The following is a 26,656-nucleotide window of genomic DNA, read 5'->3' on the forward strand; positions in this document are numbered from 1 at the left end:
ACTAGTTTTAAAAACACATCTTGTGCCTAATGTATGGATCACACAAAAAGTTTACCAAACCACCGTATGCCAGAATCAGAGACATTCAAACTATAAACAGGGATGAAAAGTTTATTGTTTTCATGCTGTCATCAGATTTTCCCAAGATATTGGAACAAAACCCCACACCATGAGGAGCAAAACGCTACACGTTTTCCTCCTTAAGGTTTTTCATTTGGCAAGAAAACATAGTAATTAAAATTCACAATTAGTAACTATTTTAGATAAGTTGACAAAACCTGACATAAGAAATCCTTTTAGTAAATCTAGTGAATATCTTTGACAATATTCCTAACACAACTTTTTCTTCAAATTGCATCTGTAGTCCCTCTTACAAAGGTGACATTCTCTGGTTTAATTCAACCCAATCACAAAATGCTACTCTGTGACTACAGACAGGCCTCACATCTTTGGATTTCTCCAGTTTTAATTTGAAAGCATTGTAAAAACTAAACTTGTTATATTGTTGTTAATTATTGTTATATTATGATTTTTAAGCTTTATTCTTATTTCATATTAAATCATTGTGAAGCCATCTGCCCCAACGAAACATTGGCCCAATGCTTTGAGATGATTGCTGATGCCAATCAAAGTGTTAAAATAATCATAAAACTTGATGCTAGACTCCAAACAAACTTTTTTTTCCTTTGGCCTTTCTGTTGAGCAAACATGGGCCAGATCCCTGAGATAGACTTTCACACCTTCCTCTCATGTGAAACAGAGACAACCAAGACAGGTCTATCCTGGCACCAGAGGCAATTAAGCCTAACTTCAAAATGGTTGACTAACAATGCGTTCAGAAAGAGACCTTGAATAAAAGAGAAAAATGTAAAAGTTGATCATACAAATTAGGTCATTTTGTCATACTCAACCAAAGCAGAGTAGACAGACCGGGGGGGAAAAAAGCACTCAAGGTATGTATCATTGCTCCAAAAATTTAATTTTCTATAAGCCTGGCTGCTAAAACTGCCTGGTGTATCCTAAAACCAGTTTTTCCAATAGCTACGAAAATAACCTACTGTGATTCTAAGACTACTTTCACCTACTACTGTCATTCACCAAGCAGAACTTGCCAGCTCCCCAAAATTTTACTAGGGCCAACATGCTTTCTTTCAAAGCAATACATAACATTTCTCCTTTTAATAAAACCTCCACCCTTCTCTTTGTTCTTTGGATATACTTAAGACTATCAGTTGCTATATGTGCCCCAATTTACAATTCTTACTTTCTAATCAAAACATTTTAAACCTAGAGATTCATCTCTATATTTTATTTGACATTGACAAATCCTGGGACAGGTGGTAGTTTTATAAAGTGAAGCAAGGTGTCCCATTGAAGTTAGGCTTCTCCCTCCCACAGAGACTGGAAAATAGGGGCTCTAACATCCCTGGGAAACACATTTCAAAAGGGTGGCTCCCAGGTTCTTTAGAAAGACATTCCCGGGTTATAAAATCTGTTAGAGGATTTTTAAAAGTTTGATATGTCAAAGGGGCAGAGTAAACATTTACAATTATAAGTTTGCTAAAGTAAATGCTCTAAGAAAAGGGAGGCTAGGGACCTATAGTTGAGAAGAAATCTGTTTAGAAATTACCCACAAGGCCAGGCTCAGTGATTTATGCCAGTAATCCCAGCACTTTGGGAGGCCGAGGTGTCCAGATCGCTTGAGTCCAGGAGTTCAAGACCAGTTTGGGCAACATGATGAAACCCCATCTCTACAAAAAATATAAAAATTAGCCAAGCATGCTAGTGCATGCCTGCAGTTCCAGCCACTTGAGAAGCTGAGACAGGAGGATCATTTGAGCGCAGGATGCGGAAGTTGCAGTGTGCTGAGATCATGCCATTGCACTCCAGCCTGGGTGAAAGAGCGAAATCCTGTCTCAAAAAAAAAAAAAGAATTTAGCCCCAAGCTGAAGGGAATATTAAGGCCATCTCAGTCACTCCCCCAAATATGAATTAACTACAACGAGAAAATAATAACTTTACAGTGAATTCAAGTAGAAATGGTATCAATCGTGTGAATAAAATAAGTGTAATCATTAATGGAACAAATAAAGCTGTGTGCCACCTGAAAGGATGCAGATAGAACAAAGCTTCATTGCGTCACCTCTATGCAATTTCTGCCAAGAAGATACAACTTGAATCTCACCATGAGAAACAATCAGAAAATTTCAGCTGAAGAACATTTTACAAAATAACCAATGTGCAGTATTCAAAAGTGTCAAGGTCATGAATGTCAAGGAAGGCTCAGGCACTCTTCTATATTGAAGGAGGAAAGAGATATAGTCACCAAATGCAGACATTGATTCTGAGTGGGATGCTTTTATTCTAAAAAACATTATTTTGATAAATAGCAAACCTTGAAGGAAGTCTGGGCATTAGATGATAGTTCTATATCAATGTACATTTGCTGATTTTTATAATGTTATTGTGGATATGTAGGAGAAGGCCCCTTTTCCGATGAAAATACACAAAAAGCAAATAATAAATGGAATGTTATAATAAAATGCATCAATTTGGCAGCTAATTCTCAAGAGTTCAAGAAAAGCAGTATATTCTTTTTCTGCACCTAATATCTTCCTATAAGTTTGAAAGCTTCAAATTTGGAAATAAAAGTGCAACATATAAAAACTGTATAAAATATAAAACAACATATTTAACACTTTTACCTAGAAATTCTACTTTTAGGGTTTATATCATAGAAATAAAGGTGCTACTATTTAAGAAAATATTCAGGATGTTTATTGTAGCCGAGTGCAGAGTAGCATAAGCCAGGAAACAAAATTAATTCTCTTTGATAAAAGGGTAAGAAATGTATAAATCCACATTATAATTCAGCCCTTAGAAATACAAGAAATTTTGCTTGGGACATTATTAAGAATTTAAAAAGCCAAGATACAGGAAAAACAGGCATCATTTGATCACATTTGGCATAAAATAAACAATGAATAGGTATCCTGGATATAATTACATGAAGTCATATCGGTTTATACTATCAAGTAAAAATTTTGAAGGGTACATTTTAATTTGCTAACAGGGGTTACTCTGAGGTTAGACTAATGTCAATGATGGAGGGAGAAGGGAGAAGAGATTTTTGCATTTAACTGCACTTTAAAATGTTACACCTGGAAATTAATGTTAGACACTAATAGGCCAAAAATAGTGATCATTGATTATTTCACTATGAATTTTGTCAAACTCTAATACTGGCAAATCCATTTGAAAACACTGCTGCAGGATTCAGAGTAAATTTTGCCTGCGTTAATGGCAGCACAGCTGTTTTCCTTAGCTGGTCCCTTTATGAAGAATCTGGAGAAGAGAGAATAAATGCTTTGTTAATCATTGTTGCTGAAGACATCCATTTGTGTCTTCTGCTAATATCCTCTATTAAGTAAAAAAGTAATTCAAAATTTTAAAGCATTTTTACAAATTTCCCTCCACATTCCCATTCGAGTATTCCTTTTCTTGGCCCACATGGTTCAGTTAGATTAAAAAATAAGATTAACTCCATTTGGACAGCTCACTTAACAACCTCTTTTGCCTTCTTATATCTGATTGTATAAGGATGATAATAATACTTCATGATACTGTTACAGCGGTTATATGAATTGATGTTTGTAAATAATTCAATATACAAATCGACCTATGTACGACCTAAATAATAAATTGCATATTTATTGCATTATTTACTTATAATGTAACATATTAAAAATGTTAACAAAGTTATCTATAAAATAATTTAGTATTAATGATATATTCTGTGATAAATTTGTTTGACCTGTGGAAAAGGTTCAAGAAAGAACCTTGGAAAAGCTGTGCATGGTCATCAAAGCTTCCAAATTGATAAGGACAAGTACTGATTTTTCACATTATTAAAATACACTTTGTCCGAGTTTAGATTTAAATTTTGTATTGAAAACATTATGGACAAAAATTTCTAGGCATGACCTAGAGTTAAAACTCAACCCTAAAGGCAGTGAGGAATGGATTTGGCATGAGGACAAAACCAAGCTTGTCAACTTCATTATGTTCAGTGACATAACTCTGCTCTCAGGCATCCATAATTTTATACTTCACATATACACACATCCATAATTTTATACTTCATTTCAAATAATGTTTTTATTCACTTGTTATATGACTTAGTGCACTCAGATAGAAAATATATGATATTGGGCCGGGCGCAGTGGCTCAAGCCTGTAATCCCAGCACTTTGGGAGGCCGAGGCGGGTGGATCACGAGGTCAAGAGATCAAGACCATCCTAGTCAACACGGTGAAACCCCGTCTCTACTAAAAATACAAAAAATTAGCTGGGCATGGTGGCGTGTGCCTGTAATCCCAGCTACTCAGGAGGCTGAGGCAGGAGAATTGCCTGAGCCCAGGAGGCGGAGGCTGCGGTGAGCCGAGATCGCGCCATTGCACTCCAGCCTGGGTAACAAGAGCGAAACTCCGTCCCAAAAAAAAAAAAAAAAAGAAAAAAAAAAAGAAAATATATGATATTTAACAATGAAATAGAAATAAGGGGAAAACAACACAATAGCACCATTAAGTTGATTCAATAATATATTATTTTTCTATCACTACTGTAACAAATTACTACAAACTTAGTGGCCTAAAACAAGCCTAATTTATTATCTTACACTTATGAATATCAGAAGTCCAAGATTGCCCTACAGGGCTAAAATCAAAATGTCTACAGAGTCACCTTCAGGGTGCACTAGGGACGAATCAGAGGCCACCTGCGTGCTTTGGCTCACAGAGGTGCTTTCACATTATGTCAATCTCTGTGTTTCACTTCATATCTCCCAATCTGACTCTAATTCTACTTCCTCCCTTTTCTAGGGACCCTTGTGATTTAATTGGGACCACACGGATAATCCAGCATAATATCCCTATCTCAGGAGTCTTCATTTAATCATACCTGCAAAGGCTCTTTTGCCATATAAAATAACATATTCACAACATTTTGGGAGTAGAATGTGGACATTTGGGGACCATTATCTTGCCTACTAACGTAGGAATAGGATTTTGAATTCACCTGTTTTACTATTTATATTTTCAATTAAATATTTTATTATAAAATAAAGCACACAAAAATGTTGATGGAACTTTAAAAATCAATAACTCCATGCATCTGTTCAGAGACTTTTGGATAATCTTGTTCTATGTTGTATTTATTGTTTGTATTTTAACATAATGATAATTACATAACACAAAAATTGAACGCTGGTTTTATTTTATTACTGAAGATGACTAGAGAAAACATTAGGAACTTTAAAAACAGGAGACTGCGGCTGGGTGTGGTGGCTCATGCCTATAATCCCAGCACTTTGGGAGGCCGAGCTGGGTGGATCACAAGGTCAGGAGTTCAAGACCAGCCTGGTCAAGGTGGTAAAACCATGTCTCTACTAAAAATACAACAAAATTAGCTAGGCATAGTGGTGGGTGCCTGTAATCCTAGCTACTGGGAGGCTGAGGCAGAAAATTACTTGAACCCGGGAGGCAGAGGTTGCAGTGAGCTGAGATCGTGCCACTGCACTCCAGCCTGGGTGACAGAACAAGACTCCATCTAAAAAAAAAAAGAGAGACTGCAACAATCTACTTTTCTACATAAAGTGTAAGAAATTTTAAAATCATAAATCTCCATTATTGTTTTCAAATCCTTTTTCTTTAAAAACCAAATCAAAATATTCATCATTACTTCTATAAATACTAAATTAATTTTCATTCTTTCAAATTCTGTAGTACCAGTAACTATTTCAGAGTTGCATTTGGTGGACCTAGAGGTGCATTCTGGAGACATATTCTACAATAGACGATAAATCAGATCGCCTTTTATGAAAGACTCACATCTCTGGATCTACTGGGGAACCATCCACCCAAGTCCATGTCATTTTCAAGGAGGTAAAGTTAAGCCCAATCCATACGTAGTTTGATTGCCTTAGGTTTTTCTGTATAAAAGCCTGAAATGTGGACAACGAGGGACTAAATGAGCAGAATATTTTAGCAATTCAGAGGCACTGAAGATTTTAAATTTCACTGCAAAAAAAAAATAGCACTCTCCATGGGGATTCTTATGCAAATCAATTCATACCTTACTTATATACACATTATATCATATATATATTACACACACACACACAATTGCAAGTTGAATATATGAATTTAAGCCATATCTAGCATGAGAAGTGAGGCATGCCCGATTTTAAGGGTGCCCAAAACTCGATAATCAAGGTAAATGGTGACTTAATGCAAAGATGAAAGATATTTAAGGAAAGCTGTTTTTAACTGCAAAAAGACTAATGCCATAACCCTGATACTGGCCAGTTACCATTTCAGGTTGGTCCTGTATGATTAGCAGATGAGATTTTCTTTCCAAACAATACACATAACTGTCACTCCAACTTTTCATCTCATTAGAGAACCAATAACACTTTCCTTGGTATTTGAGCCATTCTGATGGGCATAGTACTACAGAGAAATGTGGAAAACAAAATGAAATTAAATTACATATGCATCTCTGAAAACTGGCAGTGAGGACAATACTTATATGTTGTATGAACAAGAGTTGAGCTACAGTAAAATTATTCATCGCAAATTGTCCAGACTCAGAAGATGGCCAAAACACAAATGATAAGGTTTGGGGACTAAGACAATTAATTTAACGAGATGAAGGGAAACCTAGACCTAACGGGATTTTTTTTCAGGTTTGCATGTTTATTTATAATTATAATTTACATTACTCCAACAGAGGATCCCCCCTTGCTATGTTCTAATTCTTAGCCATGAAGTCCGACAAAAATAAACCCAAGCTTTTACAGTAACTTTATCAATACAGAACTAAAGCTTTTGTAGCTATTAGAAGGGTTTAGTTACCAAGGTGCTTCTGTTCAACAAAATGACCTGTCACTCAGGATGCATGTGTATATTAAAGTTCTGACCCATCGACTCATGCAACAAATGTAGACCTCAAAAGTGGACCCTGCCCTCCCTCCACCCACCTTTAAAACAGAAACACAAAAGAACGATGTACAACAAAGGAGAAATATGCTCTTGGTCAACTGACCTTGCAAAAAAGACTGGCTCATTTCCAAGTAGATGAGAACACCAAAGTGTGTGGCCAGAGTCCAGCAATGACTGACTGGCACAGGTCAGAGCCTGGCAGGGACCACAGAAGGGCCAAGGCGCCACAGGGGCTCATCCTAAGGTCCAACTGCGACCCAGAAGCTTATGGACACGAGGCTCTGTACAGCAGCTCCGTGGCTCGCATCTGGGGCCACTGGCCACTACTCCCAAGTGCTTCTAATCCACCTACCCCTGTCCAGTCCCAACCTTGACAACATTACTGTGGGTGTCATCAGGGTGGTTTGGTGCACTTACACAACATGATCCATAGCACAACCCCTTCTGTGCCCTTCACCCACCCACCTCCTCCCACACCTCTGCTGGCCGTGCCTGACTCCTGAGACCCCACCCTTGGCAGTGGGGGTGCCAGGCCAGCAGCACCAGGGGCCAGGGTTACAGAGATGCACTTGGCTGCCACATCTGCCAAATGAGATTTGGTTTCACTTTGAAAAGTCAAAGCTGTCATTAAAAAAAAAAATCACAAAGTAAGGATTCAGCTTTCGCTATAGAAACCTTTTTGCAAAATACGGAAACCTTAGAATCAGGCTATGCGCAACTAAAGGAAACATAGGTAAAGACACTTCAAAGAGGTTTACCCATGAATACTTCCCCAAAACAAGTGGTTCTAACTGAGACCGTGTCCAAGTTAAGTCCGAAACATAAGTAGCAGTATGGGAATCTTCCAAACTCTGTAAACAAAGTGACCACATCTCCTTGTAAGTGGAGCGTTTTCCTTGTGTGCTGACACAGAGAATCATATCTGCGCCACTGCAGCAGGAGCCTATGACTACATCCTCACGCCCTGCCAGTTCCAGCTCTGTGGGAAGTGGGGTTGCCACGGGTGGTCCCATTGCCCCTGCCTCCTCGGAATCCACCCCGAGAACTGCGGCCACGAAGAAACCTCCCAGACACCCCCAAGGTCTCCGTGTTGAGCTTCCTCCCTTCGGCCCACGTTGTCAGCCTGGAGCTGGTCTTGATTTCAGAAGAGATGTTGTCAAAGAACGGCTTGGATTTGTCATAGTAGCAGTTGGGCCCCAGAAGGCCTTCCTCGGCCGGCGTTTCTTCGCTCTGGGCCACCACAGCTGGGTCCTTCTCTTCCCCCTTCCCAGCCTTGTCATCTTTAAAATTCAGTTTCTTCGTAAACTCCTTGTCAAGCTCCTCTCGGTTGAACTGGGCATTTGCACTCTCAAAATCAAAGTCGCCCTCAAATTTGATTGTGTTTTCCTTGACCTTAGTTGGACGGCTTTGCCCTCTGGAGCGATTCCTCGTTCGCCTGTTTCCTGGTCGCCTCCTCTGAGGTCTTCTGTTCTCGTCATTCATCTGCCCTTGAGTTTGCACAGCTGCCGGCTGGACTACATCGCTGGTGGTCTTGCTGCTCGGGGGGGCCTGACGACCATGGAGCTGCGTCCCTGTGGTGCCCTTGCCAGGTAACAACAGCCTTTTAGCATTCAGGTTATCAGCAGAACCAGTCTGGACGCCCTGCTCCACCATGAGCCTCTTGCCGACTGGGATGGGCGGAAAACCAGCTCCCTTGGCGGTGAGCCGCTGTGGCTCTGAGGACAAGTCAAGCTCTGAAACGGGCTGTGGAGATGGAGAAGAGCCAGGGCTGGAAGCGGCGGCCGAGGCCGGAGGGCTTACCACCTTCTCTAGACCCAGGGAGGCGGCCTACTGCTGGCTGAGCAGGAGCCGGCCGCCACGGGCCACAGGGCGCCATCCCTCGGAAAGGGCTGGGAGGGCGGGAAGAAGCAGAGCCCGGGGAAGACGAACAGCGGCGGGATCCTGCGGGAGGGTGTGCTGCGCTGTCGGAGGTTCACACGCAGGGATCTCTGTGATGTCACTTCCCGGAAAATGATGCACTCACAAATCTCTTCTCTGGGGGGAGCAGGCCTCTCTGTGGGACGGTCTCACTTTGGCGAGCGCCACGGTGGAGCTGTCGGTGTCGATGGTGCAGAGGATGCCCTCGTAGCGGCTCTGCGCCTTGGAGATGCGGCTGATCTTGCTGCCCAGATACCGGGTGCCTGAGGAGCCGCGCACGGCGGCGGCAGGGACGCGTCGGGCAGCCAGGGGGACAAGCGCCGGGCCGCCAGGGGGACAAGCGCCGGGCCGCGGCCCGCTCCGCCTCCGCGCGGTGGCCTGGCGCCCGCTCCTGCGCTCCTCCGCCCTGCCGCCGCCCAGTGGCCTGCGCGGGCCGACATAGTGGGATTTTTTATGCCATATCTATTATATTGACTAGAATAGCACGAACAAATTAAAATGTATGTTGCATTAATGCTGTTTGAGATATTAGATAAAATATAATTTGTATCACTTAGAATTTATCCACACAAAGTTGTTTTTTTAACTTTTAAGTTCAGGGGTACACATGTAGGTTCGATACATAGGTAAATTTGTGTCATACGTGTTTTATGTACAGATTATTGCAACATCCAGGTATTATGGCACCCATTAGTTATTTTTCTTTATTTTCTCCCTCCTCCTACCCTCCACCCTCAAGTAGGCCCCAGTGTGTGTTGTTTCCCTCTGTGTGTTATCATTTAGCTCCCACTTACAAGTGAGAACATGCGATATTTGGCTTTCTGTTCCTGCATTAGTTTGTTAAGGATAATAGCCTCCAGCTCCATCCACGTCCCTGAAAAGAAACGATCTTTTTTTATGACTGCACAATATTCCATGGTGTATATGTACAACATTTTCTTTATCCAGTCTACTATTGATGGGAATTTAGGTTGATTCCGTGTTTTTTTCTGTAGTGAATAGTGCTGCAATGAACATATATACGCATACGTCTTTATAACACAATTATTTACATTCCTTTGCGTATATACCCAGTAATGGAATTGCTGGGTCGAATGGTATTTCTTTAGGTCTTTGAGGAATTGCCACACAGTCTTCCATAAGGGCTGAACCAATTTACACTTCCACCAACAGTGTATAAACATTCCTTTTTCTCCACATCCTCACTAGCATGTTTTTTTACTTTTAATAATAGCCATTCTGACTGGTTTGAGTTGGTACCTCATCGTGGTTAACATCGCTGATCATTAGAGGAAATACAAATTAAAGACAGAGTTCTAAAATCGCTCTCCCTGTAGTTTTGTATGTGTATTCCCTTCTCCCTCTTAATATTAAATAATTAACAATTAAATGATTAAACAATATCAAGAGTGATAATTTATTTTCAACCTTTTTATTTTCAACCTCTTTATAACTGCAATATTATGAAGTTCTTTGATTTTCCTAAATTAAAATTAAGTTAAATTAAATTAAATGGAAAATATTGAGATTTTTTGGCATAGTATTGAGAAAAAGTGAGGTATATATAAAAATATACATAAATATCAATATAACTATTTTAACTTATGGCCCATTACAATCTCTCTCTTTTTAAATTATTTTTTTATCAAGATTAATTTTCTTCATGTAACACAAAATTCACTATTTTAGCCATTTAAAGTATAAATGCAGTGGCTTTTAACACACAGTGTTGTACAACTATCACTACTATCTCATGCTAGAGCGTTTTCATTGCATATAAGCACGAAGTAGTCACTATTCCTCTTCTAATCCCATAGCCGTGGAAACCCCTAGCCTGCTTTATGTCTCTATGGATTTGACTGTGATAGACTTTTCGTGTAAATGAAATCATACAATATGTGGCCTTTTGTATCTGGCTTTTTCATTCATTCACCACAATGCTTCAAGGTTCATAAAAGTTGTAGGATACATCAGTACTACACTCTATTTTATGGCTGTAAGAATATTTCGTAACATGTATGTGGTGCATTTTGTTTATCCGTTCATCAGCTGATGGGCAACTGAGCTGCTTCCACTTTCGGCTATTATGAATATTGTTACTATAAACATTCATGTACAAAATTTTGTAAAGACATGTGTCTTCCATTTTATTGGACATATACCTAAAAGTCGAATGTTGGGTCATGTGATAATTTGAGGAACTGTCAAACTGTTTTCCACAGTACTATACAATTTTACATTCCTACCAGCAATATATGAGCGATTTTTCCATACCCCCAAAAACACTTGCTCTTTTTGTGTGATTATAGCCACCCTGGTGGGTATGCAGTGGCTTTCCACCATGATTTTGATTTCACGTTTCCCTAATGACTAATCATATTAAACATCTTTTCCAGTGCTTATTGGCCTTTTGTACAGTGTTTTTGTAAGACATGTCTATTCATGTCCTTTGCTTATTTTTAAATTGGATTGTGTTTTTGAGTTATAAGCATTCTTTATGTGTTCTGAATGAAATACCCCTATCTGATACAAAATTTACGAATATATCTTTCTCTTTTGGTGTGTTGTCTTTTCCATTTAACATGTGAAAGAACATGAATTTTGGAAGTCGGAGGTAAAACTTTATGAACTGAATGTTTGCATACCCCAAAATTCATATGCTTAAATCCTACCTCCCAATATGATGGTATTAGGAGGTAGGTATTTGGGAGCTAAGAATAGATGAGGATCAGAATGGGATTAGTACCCGTAAGAGTCCTGAGATAACTTGAGTCATTCTGCTCTCTGCCATGAGAGATTACAATAAGAAGCTGGCAGTCTGCAACAGAGAAGAGGGCCCTCACCGGAACCCAAGCATACTGGCACCGTGATCTCAGACTTCCAGTCTTTACAACTACGAGGAATAAATATCTGCTGTTTATAAGCCACCTACTTTAGGGTAATTTGCTGCGGCAGCCCAAACTGAGTAAGACACATCCTCCTGACATCATCTAAACCTAATTACCTCCTAAAGACCCCATCTCCAAATGCCATCACCTTGGAGGTTAGAGTTTTAACATATAAATTTGGGGGAGGGCACAAGTCTGTCCATAGCAACAACCAAGTAAAAATGAAGGCAAATTGTGATTGATTCTCCTGCAAAATTTTTACTCAATGGAACATGTTAGCTAAGTCTGTACCCAAACCATTTACCCATGTTGTTTTGAAGGCCATTCATTAAAGCAATTATTCAATAGAGGTGCTCTAATAAAAGGAATATTTTTTCTTATTTCTCTGTAGTCCGTAGTTAGCCTTCACTCTCTAGTAGTGGCTTAGAACATAGGCCATACCAGGAAGTTAAAAAGCAACATGGTTGTTCTCACTCATAGGTGGATGTTGAACAATGAGAACACAGGGACACAGGGAGGGGAGCATCACACACTGGGGTCTGTTGGGGGGGGCAAGGGAGGGACAGTGTGGGTGTAGGGAGGTTGGGGAGGGATAACATGGGGAGAAATGCCAGATATAGGTGACAGGGGAATGAAGGCAGCAGACCACATTGCCATGTGTGTACATATGCAACAATCCTGCATGATCTGCACATGTACCCCAGAACCTAAAGTACAATTAAAAAAAGAGAAAGAAAAAAAGCAACATGGTAAAGACTAGAATTCCTTTGCCAAAGTCAGCTATAACAGACCACTGTCTTGCAGTGCTTTGCCTTGCTTGGTATCTTGGAGTATTTACCACTCACACTGGTGGGAAGATTAATGGTTTTCCACCATGTGGTGCCTGACAATAGTGTAAAAGCTTTCCATGAGATCACATGCTGACTGAGAAGGTCCATTCCAAGGGTGCGTAAAGGAATAGTGTTGAGGGACAACCAGGATGAAAGCATCTTTTAGCAAAATGGGGCCAATTTTAATATCTGAGCCGGGAATTGCCCCTTTAATTTACCTTCCCGCAAAGCTAGTCACCTACCAGAAAAATCCCTTTAACTTATGGAAAAAAGGGGAATTTGGGCCTTTGTGTCTAACAGAGTCAGTCAGAATTGTTTATTTTTTGGAGACTCAACCTCAATCAATGTGGTGAAAGAGTAAATGTCTACTAGAAGAGGCCTGCTTCCATGCTCACTATATCCCTGTGTGGGAGCGGGATCCTGCCACTCATGGATATAGAGGCAGGGGCAGAAGGAAAGACTGCCTCCAGAAGCTAAGGAGAAGGTTGTCACTGTTGTCATCTAACCCTAGAAAGTAATGTAATTGTTTGATCAATTTACCAGAGATTATCCAACCTGAGACCCACTTGTCTTTTGGGGTCCAATATAAACTCTCTTGTTCTCAGGGCTCACCCTGAAGCAGGAGCCTGGCTGTAGGTGGTTTGTATGGCCTAGCAAAGAGGTAGCCTTGCTATCAGTAGTAATTTTGGTTCAAGTCAGGAGAGGTGTTATTTGTAGAATTAGCAGGCATTTAACTGAGTCCTTCGTGAGTTTCTATGAAATCCAGAGCATCCATGGACCCTTGAATTGTTTTAGCAGTAGATATCACTGCCAGTAAAGAAGACTTAGGTATCTGCCACGAGGCTACCAAAGCATGTTTGTAGATACAAAGACCAATGTGTTAGTTTTTGCCACCTGAGACAAGGTATAACAGTTGGAACAAACAATAGACTAATTGAAAAGCGTGAGGGGAAAAGCTGGGGAGCTGTTTCAGTGAATAAGGACTTTGAAAAGCTCCCATGTAATCCTGAAAATCTGGAAGGCTGGGCACAAGCCCTGTGCTGAGTGCATGCTCAGAAATTACCTGAAAATGTCCTAAGATCTCACCTCTGGCTGACCTTTAAGCTCTGCACACACAAACATTGTGCATATCTATATTTACAGATATACATCTAACTACAAATATTTATAGGTATATAGATACATATAAATATATACGTATGTATATTTATAGGTATACACATACAATGGACCATTATTCAGCCATGAAAAGGAATAAAACGTGGATGATCTTTAAAAATATCATGCTAAGTGAAAGAAGCCAAAGGCCAAATATTGTGTGATTCTATTACATGAAAATCCAGAATAGGTAAATCCATACAAACTGAAAGAAGGTTTGTAGTTGTCAGAGGTTAGGGGGAGGGAGAATGGAGACTGATTTGCCAAGTGGGTATGTAAAGGATTTCTTTCTGGGAAAAGTTTTTCAACTCGATAAACATGTTAGTTGCACAATGTTTGAATGTTCTAAACATCATAAAATTATTTACTTTGAAAGGTTCAACATTTTGAATTGTACCTCAGTTAAAAAATCAAAAGGAATATGAAATAAATATATTATAGTTAATATATGGTATTCATACCTACTTTAATTAGTGTTTAATGACATGCATATGATCCCATGTTTACCTCTAAAGCTGCCTTACCTTTTTTACGGTGTCATTGCAATGATACCCAACATAATGACAGATATTACAGATAGAGAGACAATAAAATATGAATTAAAGCTACAATACTTCAATTGGTTTGGCACTTATATATGTATAAGCCAAGTAAAGAGAGTGTCAATAAGTAGAAGATAAAATATATCAAATTTTTACATATTATAAAGGAAGCAATACAAACCAGTAGATTAGAAAAAAATCCTTTGATAGTAATTATACATTTCTCTGGAAAGTCATAAAATATTATCTCATACAATAAAATGAAGTCAAAATTCTCCGAGGTAAGTATTAAAAAGTTAAACTTAGATGTTTAGAAATATAAGGTTATGTTTTCAAAATGATTCTGTATGACTGGGATTTCTAAGCTTAAAAGTCTAAGTTTAATATCATAACAAATAATTTTTTAAATATTGACTTTTATCCAGTTTGTATTTCAGAAAAAGAAGAATAAATAAGTGACAAACAAGAATGGCTATTTACATACTGCTTTTCAATAACTAACTTTCCATATTTATATGTATCAACTTGATTTTAACCTCCTGGAGGGCAGAGCCTATTTCTTATGTTGTTTTAGAATTCTTATCCCACTGCAACAAGTTTAAAGATATGGAATTTGGGAGGGATAACATTAGGAGAAATATCTAATGTAGATGACAGGGGAATGGATGCAGCAAACCACCATGGCATGTGTACACTTGTGTAACAAACTTGCACATTCTGCACATGTACCCCGGAACTTAAAGTATAAAAAATAAAATAAAAGTAGATTTATACCAAATATTTACTTGTTAGTTTAATCTATTTCATACCTGTTCAATAAGACTTCACATTTAAAGAGTCCAAAAGATTAAAATTAGGATAAGCCAAAGCCTGAGACATACCTGTCTGGTCTGTAGATCTCAAAATACAAAGGTCCTTATTACTTATATTTCTTCTTGTGCCATTATTCACTTTTAGGTCTCCAGTATCCTCACACTGGGTGATATTTGAATGACTTCCTTTTGGGCATTTTAGCAATATTCCCTGAGAAACTTGAATACAGGACAATTTTAAGATTGGGTAAATATCTTCTCTATGGAATGTCTCAGAGACACATTCATTGGAATTATTCTGATGATTTAACAAGAAATAATAAAAGGAGTCACTAGGATCTTTTTAAAATTTTTATGTCTACTGATGAAAAGAATTCACAATACTACACAATAAATTTATTTATACAACACATATTTGGTGAGAATCTATTCTATGCCACACATTCCTGTGAACTGGTAATACATAGTGAATAAAGCCATGTTTCGTCTCTTGGAAGTGTATAGGCTCTTTTCATCCTTTCTTAATGTTTAGCTGCAACCTCCAATACTGTATTCAGTGCATTGTACCATAATTACTTAATGCCTGCTTCCCCCACTGGAATATATATTCCTCACTCTAGCTATTCTTTGTTTTTTAAAAATTGGGGAATTTGTAATAATATTTAGAGTGTTATAGTTGCACAGTAAATATTTGTTGGCCAAAAGGAAATGCAAACTAAATACAACTTTTGATAAAATGTATTAAAATATTTAAAACAGTAAAATTATATCTATGATGAGTATCTAAGAAACACAGAATAATGGTTTCAAATACCACACACACACATACACAAACACTTTTCTCTGTATTAGACTGTATACCACTTGAGAACAGGATACTTACCTGGTTTTACTACATATTTAACATAGCACTGTGGAGTGTACTAATAGAGTTTTACATGCAGTAGCTTCTAATTCAATCTTGGTTAATGTAATGAAGAATGAATTATTATAAAATGATTTGTGAGAGACAAGCAAACATCTTTCATATTTTTATGAAATTAGGATCTTCTAACTTACCCAACAGGATCAGAGAAATCAAAGTCAAAGCCAGAACACCATTCATGGTTCCAGATATTCCCAGTAAGATTTTATACCAGTGCAACATCACTGAATAATCTGAGACATTAATCACACGAATTAGTTTAGAAAAGTGTTTCCAGGAAGTAATAAAATAGCAGTTGTAGTAATAGGATTGTACAAAATATTCGTTTTGGGCTTCAAAGGTTATTAGGCAATCAAAAGCATGAAGGCTAAGTAGATAGAAAAACATATACATTTATTTAATAATGATAACACTCTGAATGGTCAGAAGGTATGATACATATCATATGAAATCTTAAGTAATTGCTAATATTTAACATTATTAACTGGTAGAAAGAATTTTAATCTACACACCAAATAATTTTTCAACCACAGACCCACACACTCATGTATATGCACATTCATTTATAGATAATGCATGATATCCACATAAATATACACTTTCTAATTAATAATTAACATAACATTTACAAATCCTTTGAGTCTTTTTCATTTTCTAAGGATGAACCAGAACTCCATATGGCTTCAGGTATCCTACAATTTTAATTAAAAAAACCTAAAATCCTTCTTAAGAAATGAATAGTATTTCATCTTCTTATTACATGGTAAACTTTTAAGAACTGTTTTATTTTTCATATACCTACGCTGCCAGGCTCAAGATAAGAGTGCCAGTTCAATGACTATTATTGAAGAAACTGCTATCATTGGACAGAGAGTCTCTTCCAGAGGATTCAGGTCTACTGGGCACTTACTTATGAAATTACATGAATAATTATGTTATACTGAATAAGTTAATATCTATATTATGTGAAACACTTTGTCCTTATCAAAGATAATTTATGCAAATCTATCACTGTAATTGTTAAGAATTCTTTATCATAACTGAAATTATTCTTATTGTTCAACAAATTGCATTGTTAATGCTGAAATTTATATTCTAAATACCCCTTAAACCTGAGAAAACAGAGAAATTACATTTGAAGTTGTCAAGCCCTGTCAAGAAAGCACGTGATGAACCCTATAGAATGATACTTTAGATAAATAGTTTGCAAGTTTTCTCTTTTTATAACGTTGTCAAAAATATTAAAATAAAATGTAACAGAATTTATTTAATGAATACTTCACATTTCTCAGATTATTTTTGAATTTTTGATATATTTATGATAAGCAATAAATTCCAAGAAATCAAACATGTGTGTTAAAAATACTATATATTTATTTTAAAACTTAAAAAATAATTAGGAAAAAAAAGTATGGAAGGCGTTTGAAATTCAACTTGGACTCAATTATTTCTCATAAGCACCACAGGGTGACCTTCACAGTATGTTCTTGAGGCATATTAAGATTCTGAATAACAGAGAAAATAACACTTTCATTATCTTGTGTTTCTTTTGTAAGGAAGTGGTTTAACTTATAATGGTTAAAGCGCAAGCCTTTTCTTTAACCACTCAAAACCAGAAATAAAAGAAAAAAGCAAAATCAGTCTTACAAATGTCTATAAAAAATTTTAAATACATTATCAACAACGAAAATATATTATAATCATGTTTGGTTTATTCTAGGAATATAAAGATTATTCAATAGTTAGAGAAAAATCTATCATCATCTCATAAGACATAAAAAAATTAGGAGGAGGTCCCAAGATGGCTGAATAAGAGGCAGCTCTGGGACACAGCTCCCAGGGAGAGAGACGCAGAAGCTGAGTGGTGTCCACAATTCCAAATGGGGTACCAGGTTCATTTTGTGGGTCTGATTGGACAGTGAATATAAACCAAATAGGGCACGTTGAGGCAAGGTGGAGCACTGCCCGACCCAGGTGGTGTAAGCAACTGACTGGAGGACTGGGGGATCTCTTCCTCTGGGACTTCAGTTCAGACACAGTGCTCCACCCAAGCCCTCTACAACCCACAGAACAGGAGATCTTTGCCGGGTGGAAAAGCCTCAGCAAGCTGCATGAACAGGGCAGAACAGCAACTTTGGCTGGTGCCGGGGCTGTCAGCATAGATCTAGGTGGAAGCACTGGCTGACATTGAGCAAGCCAAAAAGCTGGTGGGACAGAGCTACCCGCCCCCCCCCCCCAGAAAGAAGGGAAACTGAACCCAGAGAAACAGGCCATATGGCAGGACGGGTCTCCACCCACAAAGCCTAGCAGGCTAAAAAAACTCACTTCAGAGTTTCGCATACAGAACATCAGTTAGTGACCAGGAATGAACGAGCTCAGCATGGGGGAAGGGCAGCTGCCATTGCAGAAGCTGTCCTAATTTTCCTGAGCAAATATAAGACAGGAAAAATACACAGCAGCTCCACTGAATCTGTGGCAGCCCAACAGCACCTCTGCAGGCAGACAAAGGAAAGGCTGCCTCCCCAAGCAGCTACCTGAGATCAAACCTATACTGTATAAATCCAACCAGATGGGAAGAAACCAGTGCAAGAAGGATGAAAATATCAAAAACCAGAATGTCTCTCCCCCACCATGAGATCATAACTCCTCACCAGCAAGGGAACAAAGCAGGATGGAGAATGAATTTGATGAACTGACATAAGCAGGCTTCAGAAAGAGGGTAATAACAAAATTCTCTGAGTTAAAGGAACATGTTCTAATCCAACATAAAGAAAATAAAAACCTTGAAAAAAAGGCTTGATGAAATGCTAACTAGAATAACCAGCTTAGTGAAGAACATAAATGACTTGATGGAGCTGAAAAACACAGCATAAGAACTTCATGAAGCATACACAAGTTTCAATAGCCAAATAGATAAAGCAGAAGAAAGGATATCAAAGATTGAAGATCAAATCAATGAAATGAAATAGGAAGGCAAGCAAAGAGGAAAAAGTGTGAAAATAAATTAAGAAATCCTCCAAGAAATATGGGATTATGTGGAATCTACACTTGATCAGTGTACTGAAAGAAGACAGGGAGAATGAATCCAAGCTGGAAAACACTCCTCAGGATATTATCCAGGAGAACTTCCCCAGCCTAGCAAGGCAGGCCAACATTCAAATACAGGGAACACCACAATGATACTCCTCTAGAAGAGCAACCCCAAGGCAAATAATCATGAGGTTCACCAGGGTTGAAATGAAGGAAAAAATGCTAAGAGTAGCCAGAGAGGGAGAGGTCAGGTCACCCACAAAGGGAAGCCCATCAGACTCACAGCAGATCTCTCAGCAGAAACCCTACAAGCCAGAAAAGAGGGGGCCAATATTCAACATCCTTAAAGAAAAGAACTTTCAACTCAGAATTTCATATCCAGCCATATTAAGCTTCAAAAGTGAAGGAGAAATAAAATCCTTTATGGACAAGATATTGCCGAGAGATTTCATCAATATCAGACCTGCCCTAAAGAGCTCCTGAAGGAAGCACTAAACACAGAAAAGAAAACCAGTATCAACCACTGCAAAAAAGAACCAAATGGTAAAGATCAATGATGCAATGAAAAAATTATGCCAACCAAAGGGCAAAACAACCAACCAGTAACAAAATGGTAGGATCAAATTCACACATAACAATATTAACATTAAATGTAAATGGACTAAATGTCCCAATCAAAAGACACAGACTGGCAAATTGGATAAAAAGACAAGAGCCATCAGTGTGCTGTATTCAGGAGACCCACCTCACATGCAAAGACACACATAGACTCAAAATAAAGGGATGGAAGAAGATTTACCAAGCAAATGGAGAGCAAAAAAAGCAGGGATGGCAAACCTAGTCTCAGATAAAACGGACTTTAAACCAACAAAAATCAAAAGAGACAAAGAAGGGCATTACATAATGGTAAAAGGATCAATACAACAAGAGCTAACTGTTCTAAACATATATGCATCCAGTACAGCAGCACTCAGATACATAATGCAAATCATTAATGACCTAGAAAGAGACTTAGACTCCCACACAATAATAGTGGGAGACTTGAACATTCCACTGTCAATATGAGACAGATCAACGAGACAAAAAATCAACAAGGAAATCCAGGACTTGAAAGCAGATCTGGACCAAGTGAACTTAATAGACATTTACAGAACTCTCAACCCCAAATCCACAGAATATACATTCTTCTCAGCACCACATCACATCTACTCTAAAATTGACCACATAATTGGAAGTAAATCACTCCTCAGCAATTGCAAAAGAATGGAAATCATAACAAACAGTCTCTCAGACCACAGTGCAATCAAATTAGAACTCAGGATTCAGAAACTAACTCAGAACTGCACAACTTCATGGAAACTGAACAAATGGCTCTTGAATGTTGACTGGATAAACAATGAAATGAAGGCAGAAATAAAGATGTTCTTTGAAAGCAACAAGAATGAAGACACAATGTACCAGAATTTCTGGGACACATTTAAAGCAGTGTCTAGAGGGAAATTCATAACAATAAATGCCCACATCAGGAGCAAGGAAAAATCCAAAGTTGACACCCTATTATCAAAATTGAAAGAATTAGAGAAGTAAGATCAAAGAAATTCAAAAGCTAGCAGAAGACAAGAAATAACTAAGATCAGAGCAGAACTGAAGGAGATAGAGACACAAAAAATCCTTCAAAAAAATCAACAAATCCAGGGTCTGGTTCTTTAAAAGGATCAACAAATCTGACCACTATCCAGACTAAGTAAAAAAAGAGAGAGAGAGAGAAAAGAAGGAAATAGATGCAATGAAAAATGATAAAGGGGCCATCACCAGCAATCCCAGAAATACAAACAACCATCAGTGACTACTACAAACAACTCTATGCACACAAACAAGTAAATCTGTAAGAAATGGACAAATTCCTTGACACTTACACCATCTCAAGCCTAAACCAGGAAGAAGTCGAAACCCTGAATAGACCAATAACAAGGGCCGAAGTTGAGGCAACAATTAAAAGCCTACCAATCAAAAAAAGTCCAGGTCCAGACAGCTTTACAGCTGAATTCTACCAGATGTACAAAGAGGAGCTCCTACCATACCTTCTGAAACTATTCCAAACAATACAAAAAGAGGGAATCCTCCCCAACTCATTTTATGAGACCAATATCATCCTGATACCAAAACCCGGCAAAGACTCAACAAGAAAAGAAAACTTCAGGTCAATATCCATGATGAACATAGATGCAAAAATCTTCAATAAAATACTGGCAAACTGATTGCAACAGCACATCAAAAGCTTATTCATCATGATGAAGTATGCTTCATCCCAGGGATACAATGCTAGTTCAACACACACAAGTCAATCAATGTAACCCAACACATAAACAGAACCAAAGACAAAAACCACAAGATTATCTCAATAGATGCAGAGAAGGCTTTGACAAAATTCGACAGTGCTTTATGCTAAAAACTCTCAATAAACTAGGTATCGATGGAATGTATCACAAAATAATAAAAGCTATTTATGACAAACCCACAGCCAATATCATACTGAATGGGCCAAAGCTGGAAGCATTCCTTTGAAATCTGACACTAGACAAGGATGCCCTCTCTCACCACTCCTATTCAATATAGTATTGGAAGTTCTAACCAGAGCAATTAGGCAAGAAAAAGAAAGAGTATTCAGTTAGGAAAAGATGAAGTCAAATTGTCTCTACTTGCAGACGACATGATTGTATATCTAGAAGACCCCATCATCTCAGCCCAAAATCTCCTGAAACTGGTAAGCAACCTGAGCAAAGTCTCAGGATACAAAATCAATGTGCAGAAATCACAAGCATTCCTATACACCAACAACAGACTTAAAGAGAGCCAAATCGAGAATGAATTGCCATTCACAATTGCTACAAAGAGAATAAAATACCTAGGAATACAATTAACAAAGGATGTAAAGGACCTATTCAAGGAGAACTACAAACCACTGCTCGACGAAATAAGAGAGGACACAAACAGATGGAAAAACATTCCATGCTCACGGTTGGGAAGAATCAATATCATGAAAATGGCCATACTGCCCAAAGTAATTTATAGATTCAATGCTATCCCCATCAAGCTACCAATGACCTTCTTCACAGAACTGGAAAAAAACACTTCAAACTTCATATGGAACCAAAAGAGAACCTGCATAGCCAAAACAATCCTAAGCAAAAGGAACAAGGATGGAGGCATCATGCTGCCCAAATTCAAACTATATTACAAGGCTGCAGTAATCAAAACATCATGGTATTGGTATCAAAATGGAGACATAGACCAATGGAACAGAACAGAGACCTCAGAAGCAACAGCACACATCTACAGTCGCCTGATCTTTGACAATCCTGACAAAAACAAGCAATGGGGAAAGGATTCCCTGTTCAATAAATGGTGTTGGGAAAACTGGCTATCCATGTGCAGAAAGCAAAAACTGGACCCCTTTCTGACACCTAACACTAAAATTAACTCCTGATGGATTAAAGATCTAAACATAAGATCTAACACCATAAAAACCTTAAAAGGAAACCCAGGCAAAACCATTCAGGACATAGGCATAAGCAAGGACTTCATGGCTAAAACACTAAAAGCAATGGCAACAAAAGCCAAAACAGACAAATGGGATCTAACTAAATTCCAGAGCTTCTGTACAGCAAAAGAAACAATCACTACAGTGAACTGGCAACCAACAGAATGGGAAAAAAACTTTGCAATCTACTCATCTCACAAAGGGCTAATATCCAGAATCTACAAAGAACTGAAACAGATTTACAAGAAAAAAAAAAAAAACCATTCAAAAGTGGGCAGAGGATAGGAACAGACACTTTACAAAAGAAAACATATATGAGGCCAACAAACATATGAAAAAATGCTCATCTTCACCGGTCATTAGAGAAATGCAAATCAAAACCACATTGAGATACCATCTCACACCAGTTAGAATGGCGATCACTAAAAAATCTGGAGACAACAGATGCTGGAGAGGATGTGGAGAAATAGGAACAATTTTACACTGTTGATGGGAGTGTAAATTAGTTCAACCATTGTGGAAGACAGTGTGGTGATCCCTCAAAGACCTAGAAATAGAAATTCCATTTGACCCCGCAATCCCATTACTGCATATATACCCAAAGAATTATAAATTGTTCTATTATAAAGACACACACACATGTATGTTCATTGAGGCACTGTTTACAATAGTAAAGACTTGGAACCAACCCAAATGTCCATCAGCGATAGACTGAATAAAGAAAATGTGGCACATATACAACATGGAATAGTATGCAGCCATAAAAACGATGAGTTTGTGTCCTTTGTAGGGACATGGATGAATCTGGAAACTGTCATTCTCAGCAAACTGACACAAGAACAGAAAACCAAACACTGCCTCTTCATACTCATAGGCAGATATTGAACAATGAGAACAAATGGACACAGGGAGGGGATCATCACACACTGTGGTCAGCTGGGGAGGCTAGGGGAGGGACAGTGGGGAGTGGGGAGGGTGGGGAGAAATACTAGATATAGATGATGGGGGATGAAGGTGGCAAACCACCTTGCCATGTATGTACCTATGCAACAATCCTGCAAGATCTGCACATGTACCCCAGCACCTAAAGTACAATAAAAAAAAATGAAAAAAAATGAAATTGATAAAATTGTCTACCTTTATGTTAAAAAGAGGAATTAATAAATACTTGTTCAACATAATAGTTTTATGTGTAATGAAGCTAACATCTTATTCAATTGAGACAACTGAAAGAAGCTTTTCTGCTGAAGACCAGAAAAAGAAAGATACCTCAAATCTCCACTACTTTTTAATATGAAGAGGTAATATATAATTTAATGAAGAAAAAATACTCTAATTACAGGTAGAAACATTATAAAAACAAGATAAAACTATGTGAAGATAATGTGAGTACAGATTTGGTAAAACCTAAAGAATCGGTTGAAAAAATACCGTAATTCCAGGAACAAAAAATAGTAGCCACATTTATGAAAATAACATACTAAAATCGTGTCCTATAAAATCCAGTAACCACTGTGAAAACACAGATGAAAGAAATCCATACTTATAGATAGTTAACAAACAAACAAACAAAAAGAAAGAATACCAGACAGAAACTCGACAAATGCCCAAGCCAGTACAGGGAAAAAAAAAAAGAAAACTGACCAAAAACTTAATAACATTAATTTGATCATGTTCTTGCATAAGAAAACTGTCATAAAGATAAATTCTACCTAAGTTAAAAGACAAAATAGGAAGTAATTTAGATGTAAAAGCTACATCAGATTGTTTTATTTCTTTTGTTTGTAGTGAGTCAGCCTGAATAATGTAGTATAAAGTTACTTGGAAGAACAGGAGTGAGAATAGCTAAGTAAGCAGTGAGAAGACAGAAATACAAAATGATACCATATTATTAAGGGAGCTGGATTTATTCCAGGTGAATTTCTCTGAAAGTATCTTACTATATTTTTTAAACTTTATAAATTTAAATAAATAAAATTTTAGAAATCTGCACATTTTTGCTTCAAAGAGACATTTATGAACAGAGTGTGGAAAAAAGTCTGCTGCAAAGTCAATACATTTTGTAGTCTTTCAGGTTTAATGTCTCTAGTTTCCAAAAACAAAACGAAAATTAAGTATAAAAAAGAAAGACTTGAAAATATGGGAATCTGTAAAAATTCACATGAAAGAAGCAGTAAATTTTTGTATACATAGCACGTATGTAACTCTAAGATATCAGTAATGGATGTCACTTGCAGAAGCACTCCAGAGACAGGTAATATTTTCATGGGTGAAATTATCAAAAGAGAAACATTTAGAAAGCAATAGAACAGAACAGACAGTCTCTATAACTACGATTATTTGTGTCTTTAGTGTCTGCTTATCTCTTTTGCCATATCACATTAAGGTGGCATGATGGAGTTGCACCATGTATGGAAGGTATGCTTGAAGTAGTAAACTTAAATGTTGGTTGCTGACTTATAAACTTTATTTTGAGTTAACCAGGTGAAGAATATATTTTAAAGCTTTTGAGAGGTTAAAATAAAAATTAGTATTAAAGGCCAGTCATAGTGGCTCATACCTGTAATCCCAGTACTTTGGGAGGCCAAGGTAGGTGGATCATCTGAGGTCAGGAGTTTGAAACCAGCCTGGCCAACATGGTGAAACCCCATCTCTATTAAAATTACAAAAAATTAGCCGGGCGTGGTGGTGGGTGCCTGTTATCACAGCTACTAGGGAGGCTGAGGCAGGAGAACTGCTTGAACCCAGAAGGCAGAGATTGCAGTGAGCTGAGATCTTGCCATTGCACTCCAGCCTTGGCAGAGTAGTGAAACTCTGTCTCAAAGAAAAAAAAAATAGCATTAAAACGCCATATTCTGTGAATGATAAGGAGGTGAATGGTACCAAATATTCACTAATCTGAAATTGTTAATTTTAATTGAATGCACATATTTCCTCAGAGAATGTCCTTAAGAAATTATGGCAGACAAAATAATACAAGTAAGTGTTAGTTCCACATTGATAAATGGGAGCAAGAGTCTCTCATAGGAATTTTGTAAGAGTAAATGAAGAAACATAGATAAAACACTCTGCATAGTGCCTGCAATTGGTGTTCCTTAAATGGTTAGAGTGTTTGTTATTTTTAAATCATTATTATTATTAAAAGAGAAGGAGAGAGAGATACAAAGACAGAGAAAGAAAAGCTCCAAATAATGAAACAGTCCAATAACACTATAGAACAGAATACGGGAAACTACACTGTTAATTCACACCAATTGAAAATGAAATGAAATTCCATACCTTTAAATGTAAGTTGAGATGTTTGGGCAGAATTCCTTTTCTTTGACTGTATATTCAATGTCATGTATCTTTCTTCATCTTGCATCTTCAATATCAGTGAATGCGTGTGTATACAGGTACGTTTTGTTTTATTAAGTAAAATATGAAATGAGGAAAGAATACTAAACCTGCTGCTAGTCAGAGAAGCACCTCAAATTGTCCTTTCTCAGTACGTATGACGGTTCACAGTTTCATTTGTTTGTGAAAACCTCAAAGGAAATGTTTTCTTCTTAAAAGTTGCTTTCCCATAACAGATAACACATAATTTCTCAACTGTCCATCACATATTGAATTGAATATTTTTCGAGGTGTTTTACAAATTTCTCTTAATTTGTAAAAGATTAAGATATCAGAGGTAGAAGACCAACTGCATGAAATAAAACAAAAAGACAAGATTAGAGAAAAAAGGATAAAAAAGAACGAGCAAAGTCTCCAAGAAATATGGGACTATGTGAAAAGACCTAATCTACATTTGATAGGTGTACCTGAATGTGACGAAGAGAATCAATTCAAGCTGGAAAATACGCTTCAGGATATTATTCAGGAAAACTTTCCCAACCTAGCAAGGCAGGACAATATTCAACTCCAGGAAATACAGAGAACACCACAAAAATATTCCTCAAGAAGACCAACCTCAAGGCACATAATCGCCAGATTCACCAGGGTTGAAATGAAAGAGAAAATACTGAGGGCAG

General features: G+C 37.7%; 1 protein-coding gene and 1 pseudogene across 2 annotated transcripts; both read right to left on the minus strand.

Annotated features, from left to right (window-relative positions):
* Nucleotides 1–2,755: 2,755 nt before the first annotated feature.
* Nucleotides 2,756–26,181, minus strand: KLRF1 (killer cell lectin like receptor F1). Of its 2 annotated transcripts, none has more exons than XM_032271881.1 (6): nt 25,923–26,181; nt 16,207–16,305; nt 15,217–15,366; nt 6,369–6,508; nt 5,888–6,000; nt 2,756–3,345 (listed from the first exon to the last, which is right to left on the minus strand). In XM_032271881.1, the coding sequence occupies exons 1-6, from the start codon at nt 26,005–26,007 to the stop codon at nt 3,237–3,239; spliced, it is 696 nt and encodes a 231-aa protein (XP_032127772.1). In that variant the 5' UTR covers nt 26,008–26,181; the 3' UTR covers nt 2,756–3,236. The 2 variants fall into 2 exon arrangements, with proteins under 2 accessions (XP_032127772.1, XP_032127773.1); XM_032271882.1 differs by having other exon boundaries at nt 3,261–3,345; nt 5,870–6,000.
* On the minus strand, nt 7,028–10,204 carry LOC116545333 (annotated as a pseudogene).
* Nucleotides 26,182–26,656: the final 475 nt, after the last annotated feature.

Source organism: Sapajus apella, unplaced genomic scaffold (assembly GCF_009761245.1).
Source record: "Sapajus apella isolate SASKATOON/1434 unplaced genomic scaffold, GSC_monkey_1.0 scaffold259, whole genome shotgun sequence".
In the NCBI taxonomy this organism is placed as follows: domain Eukaryota; kingdom Metazoa; phylum Chordata; class Mammalia; order Primates; family Cebidae; genus Sapajus; species Sapajus apella.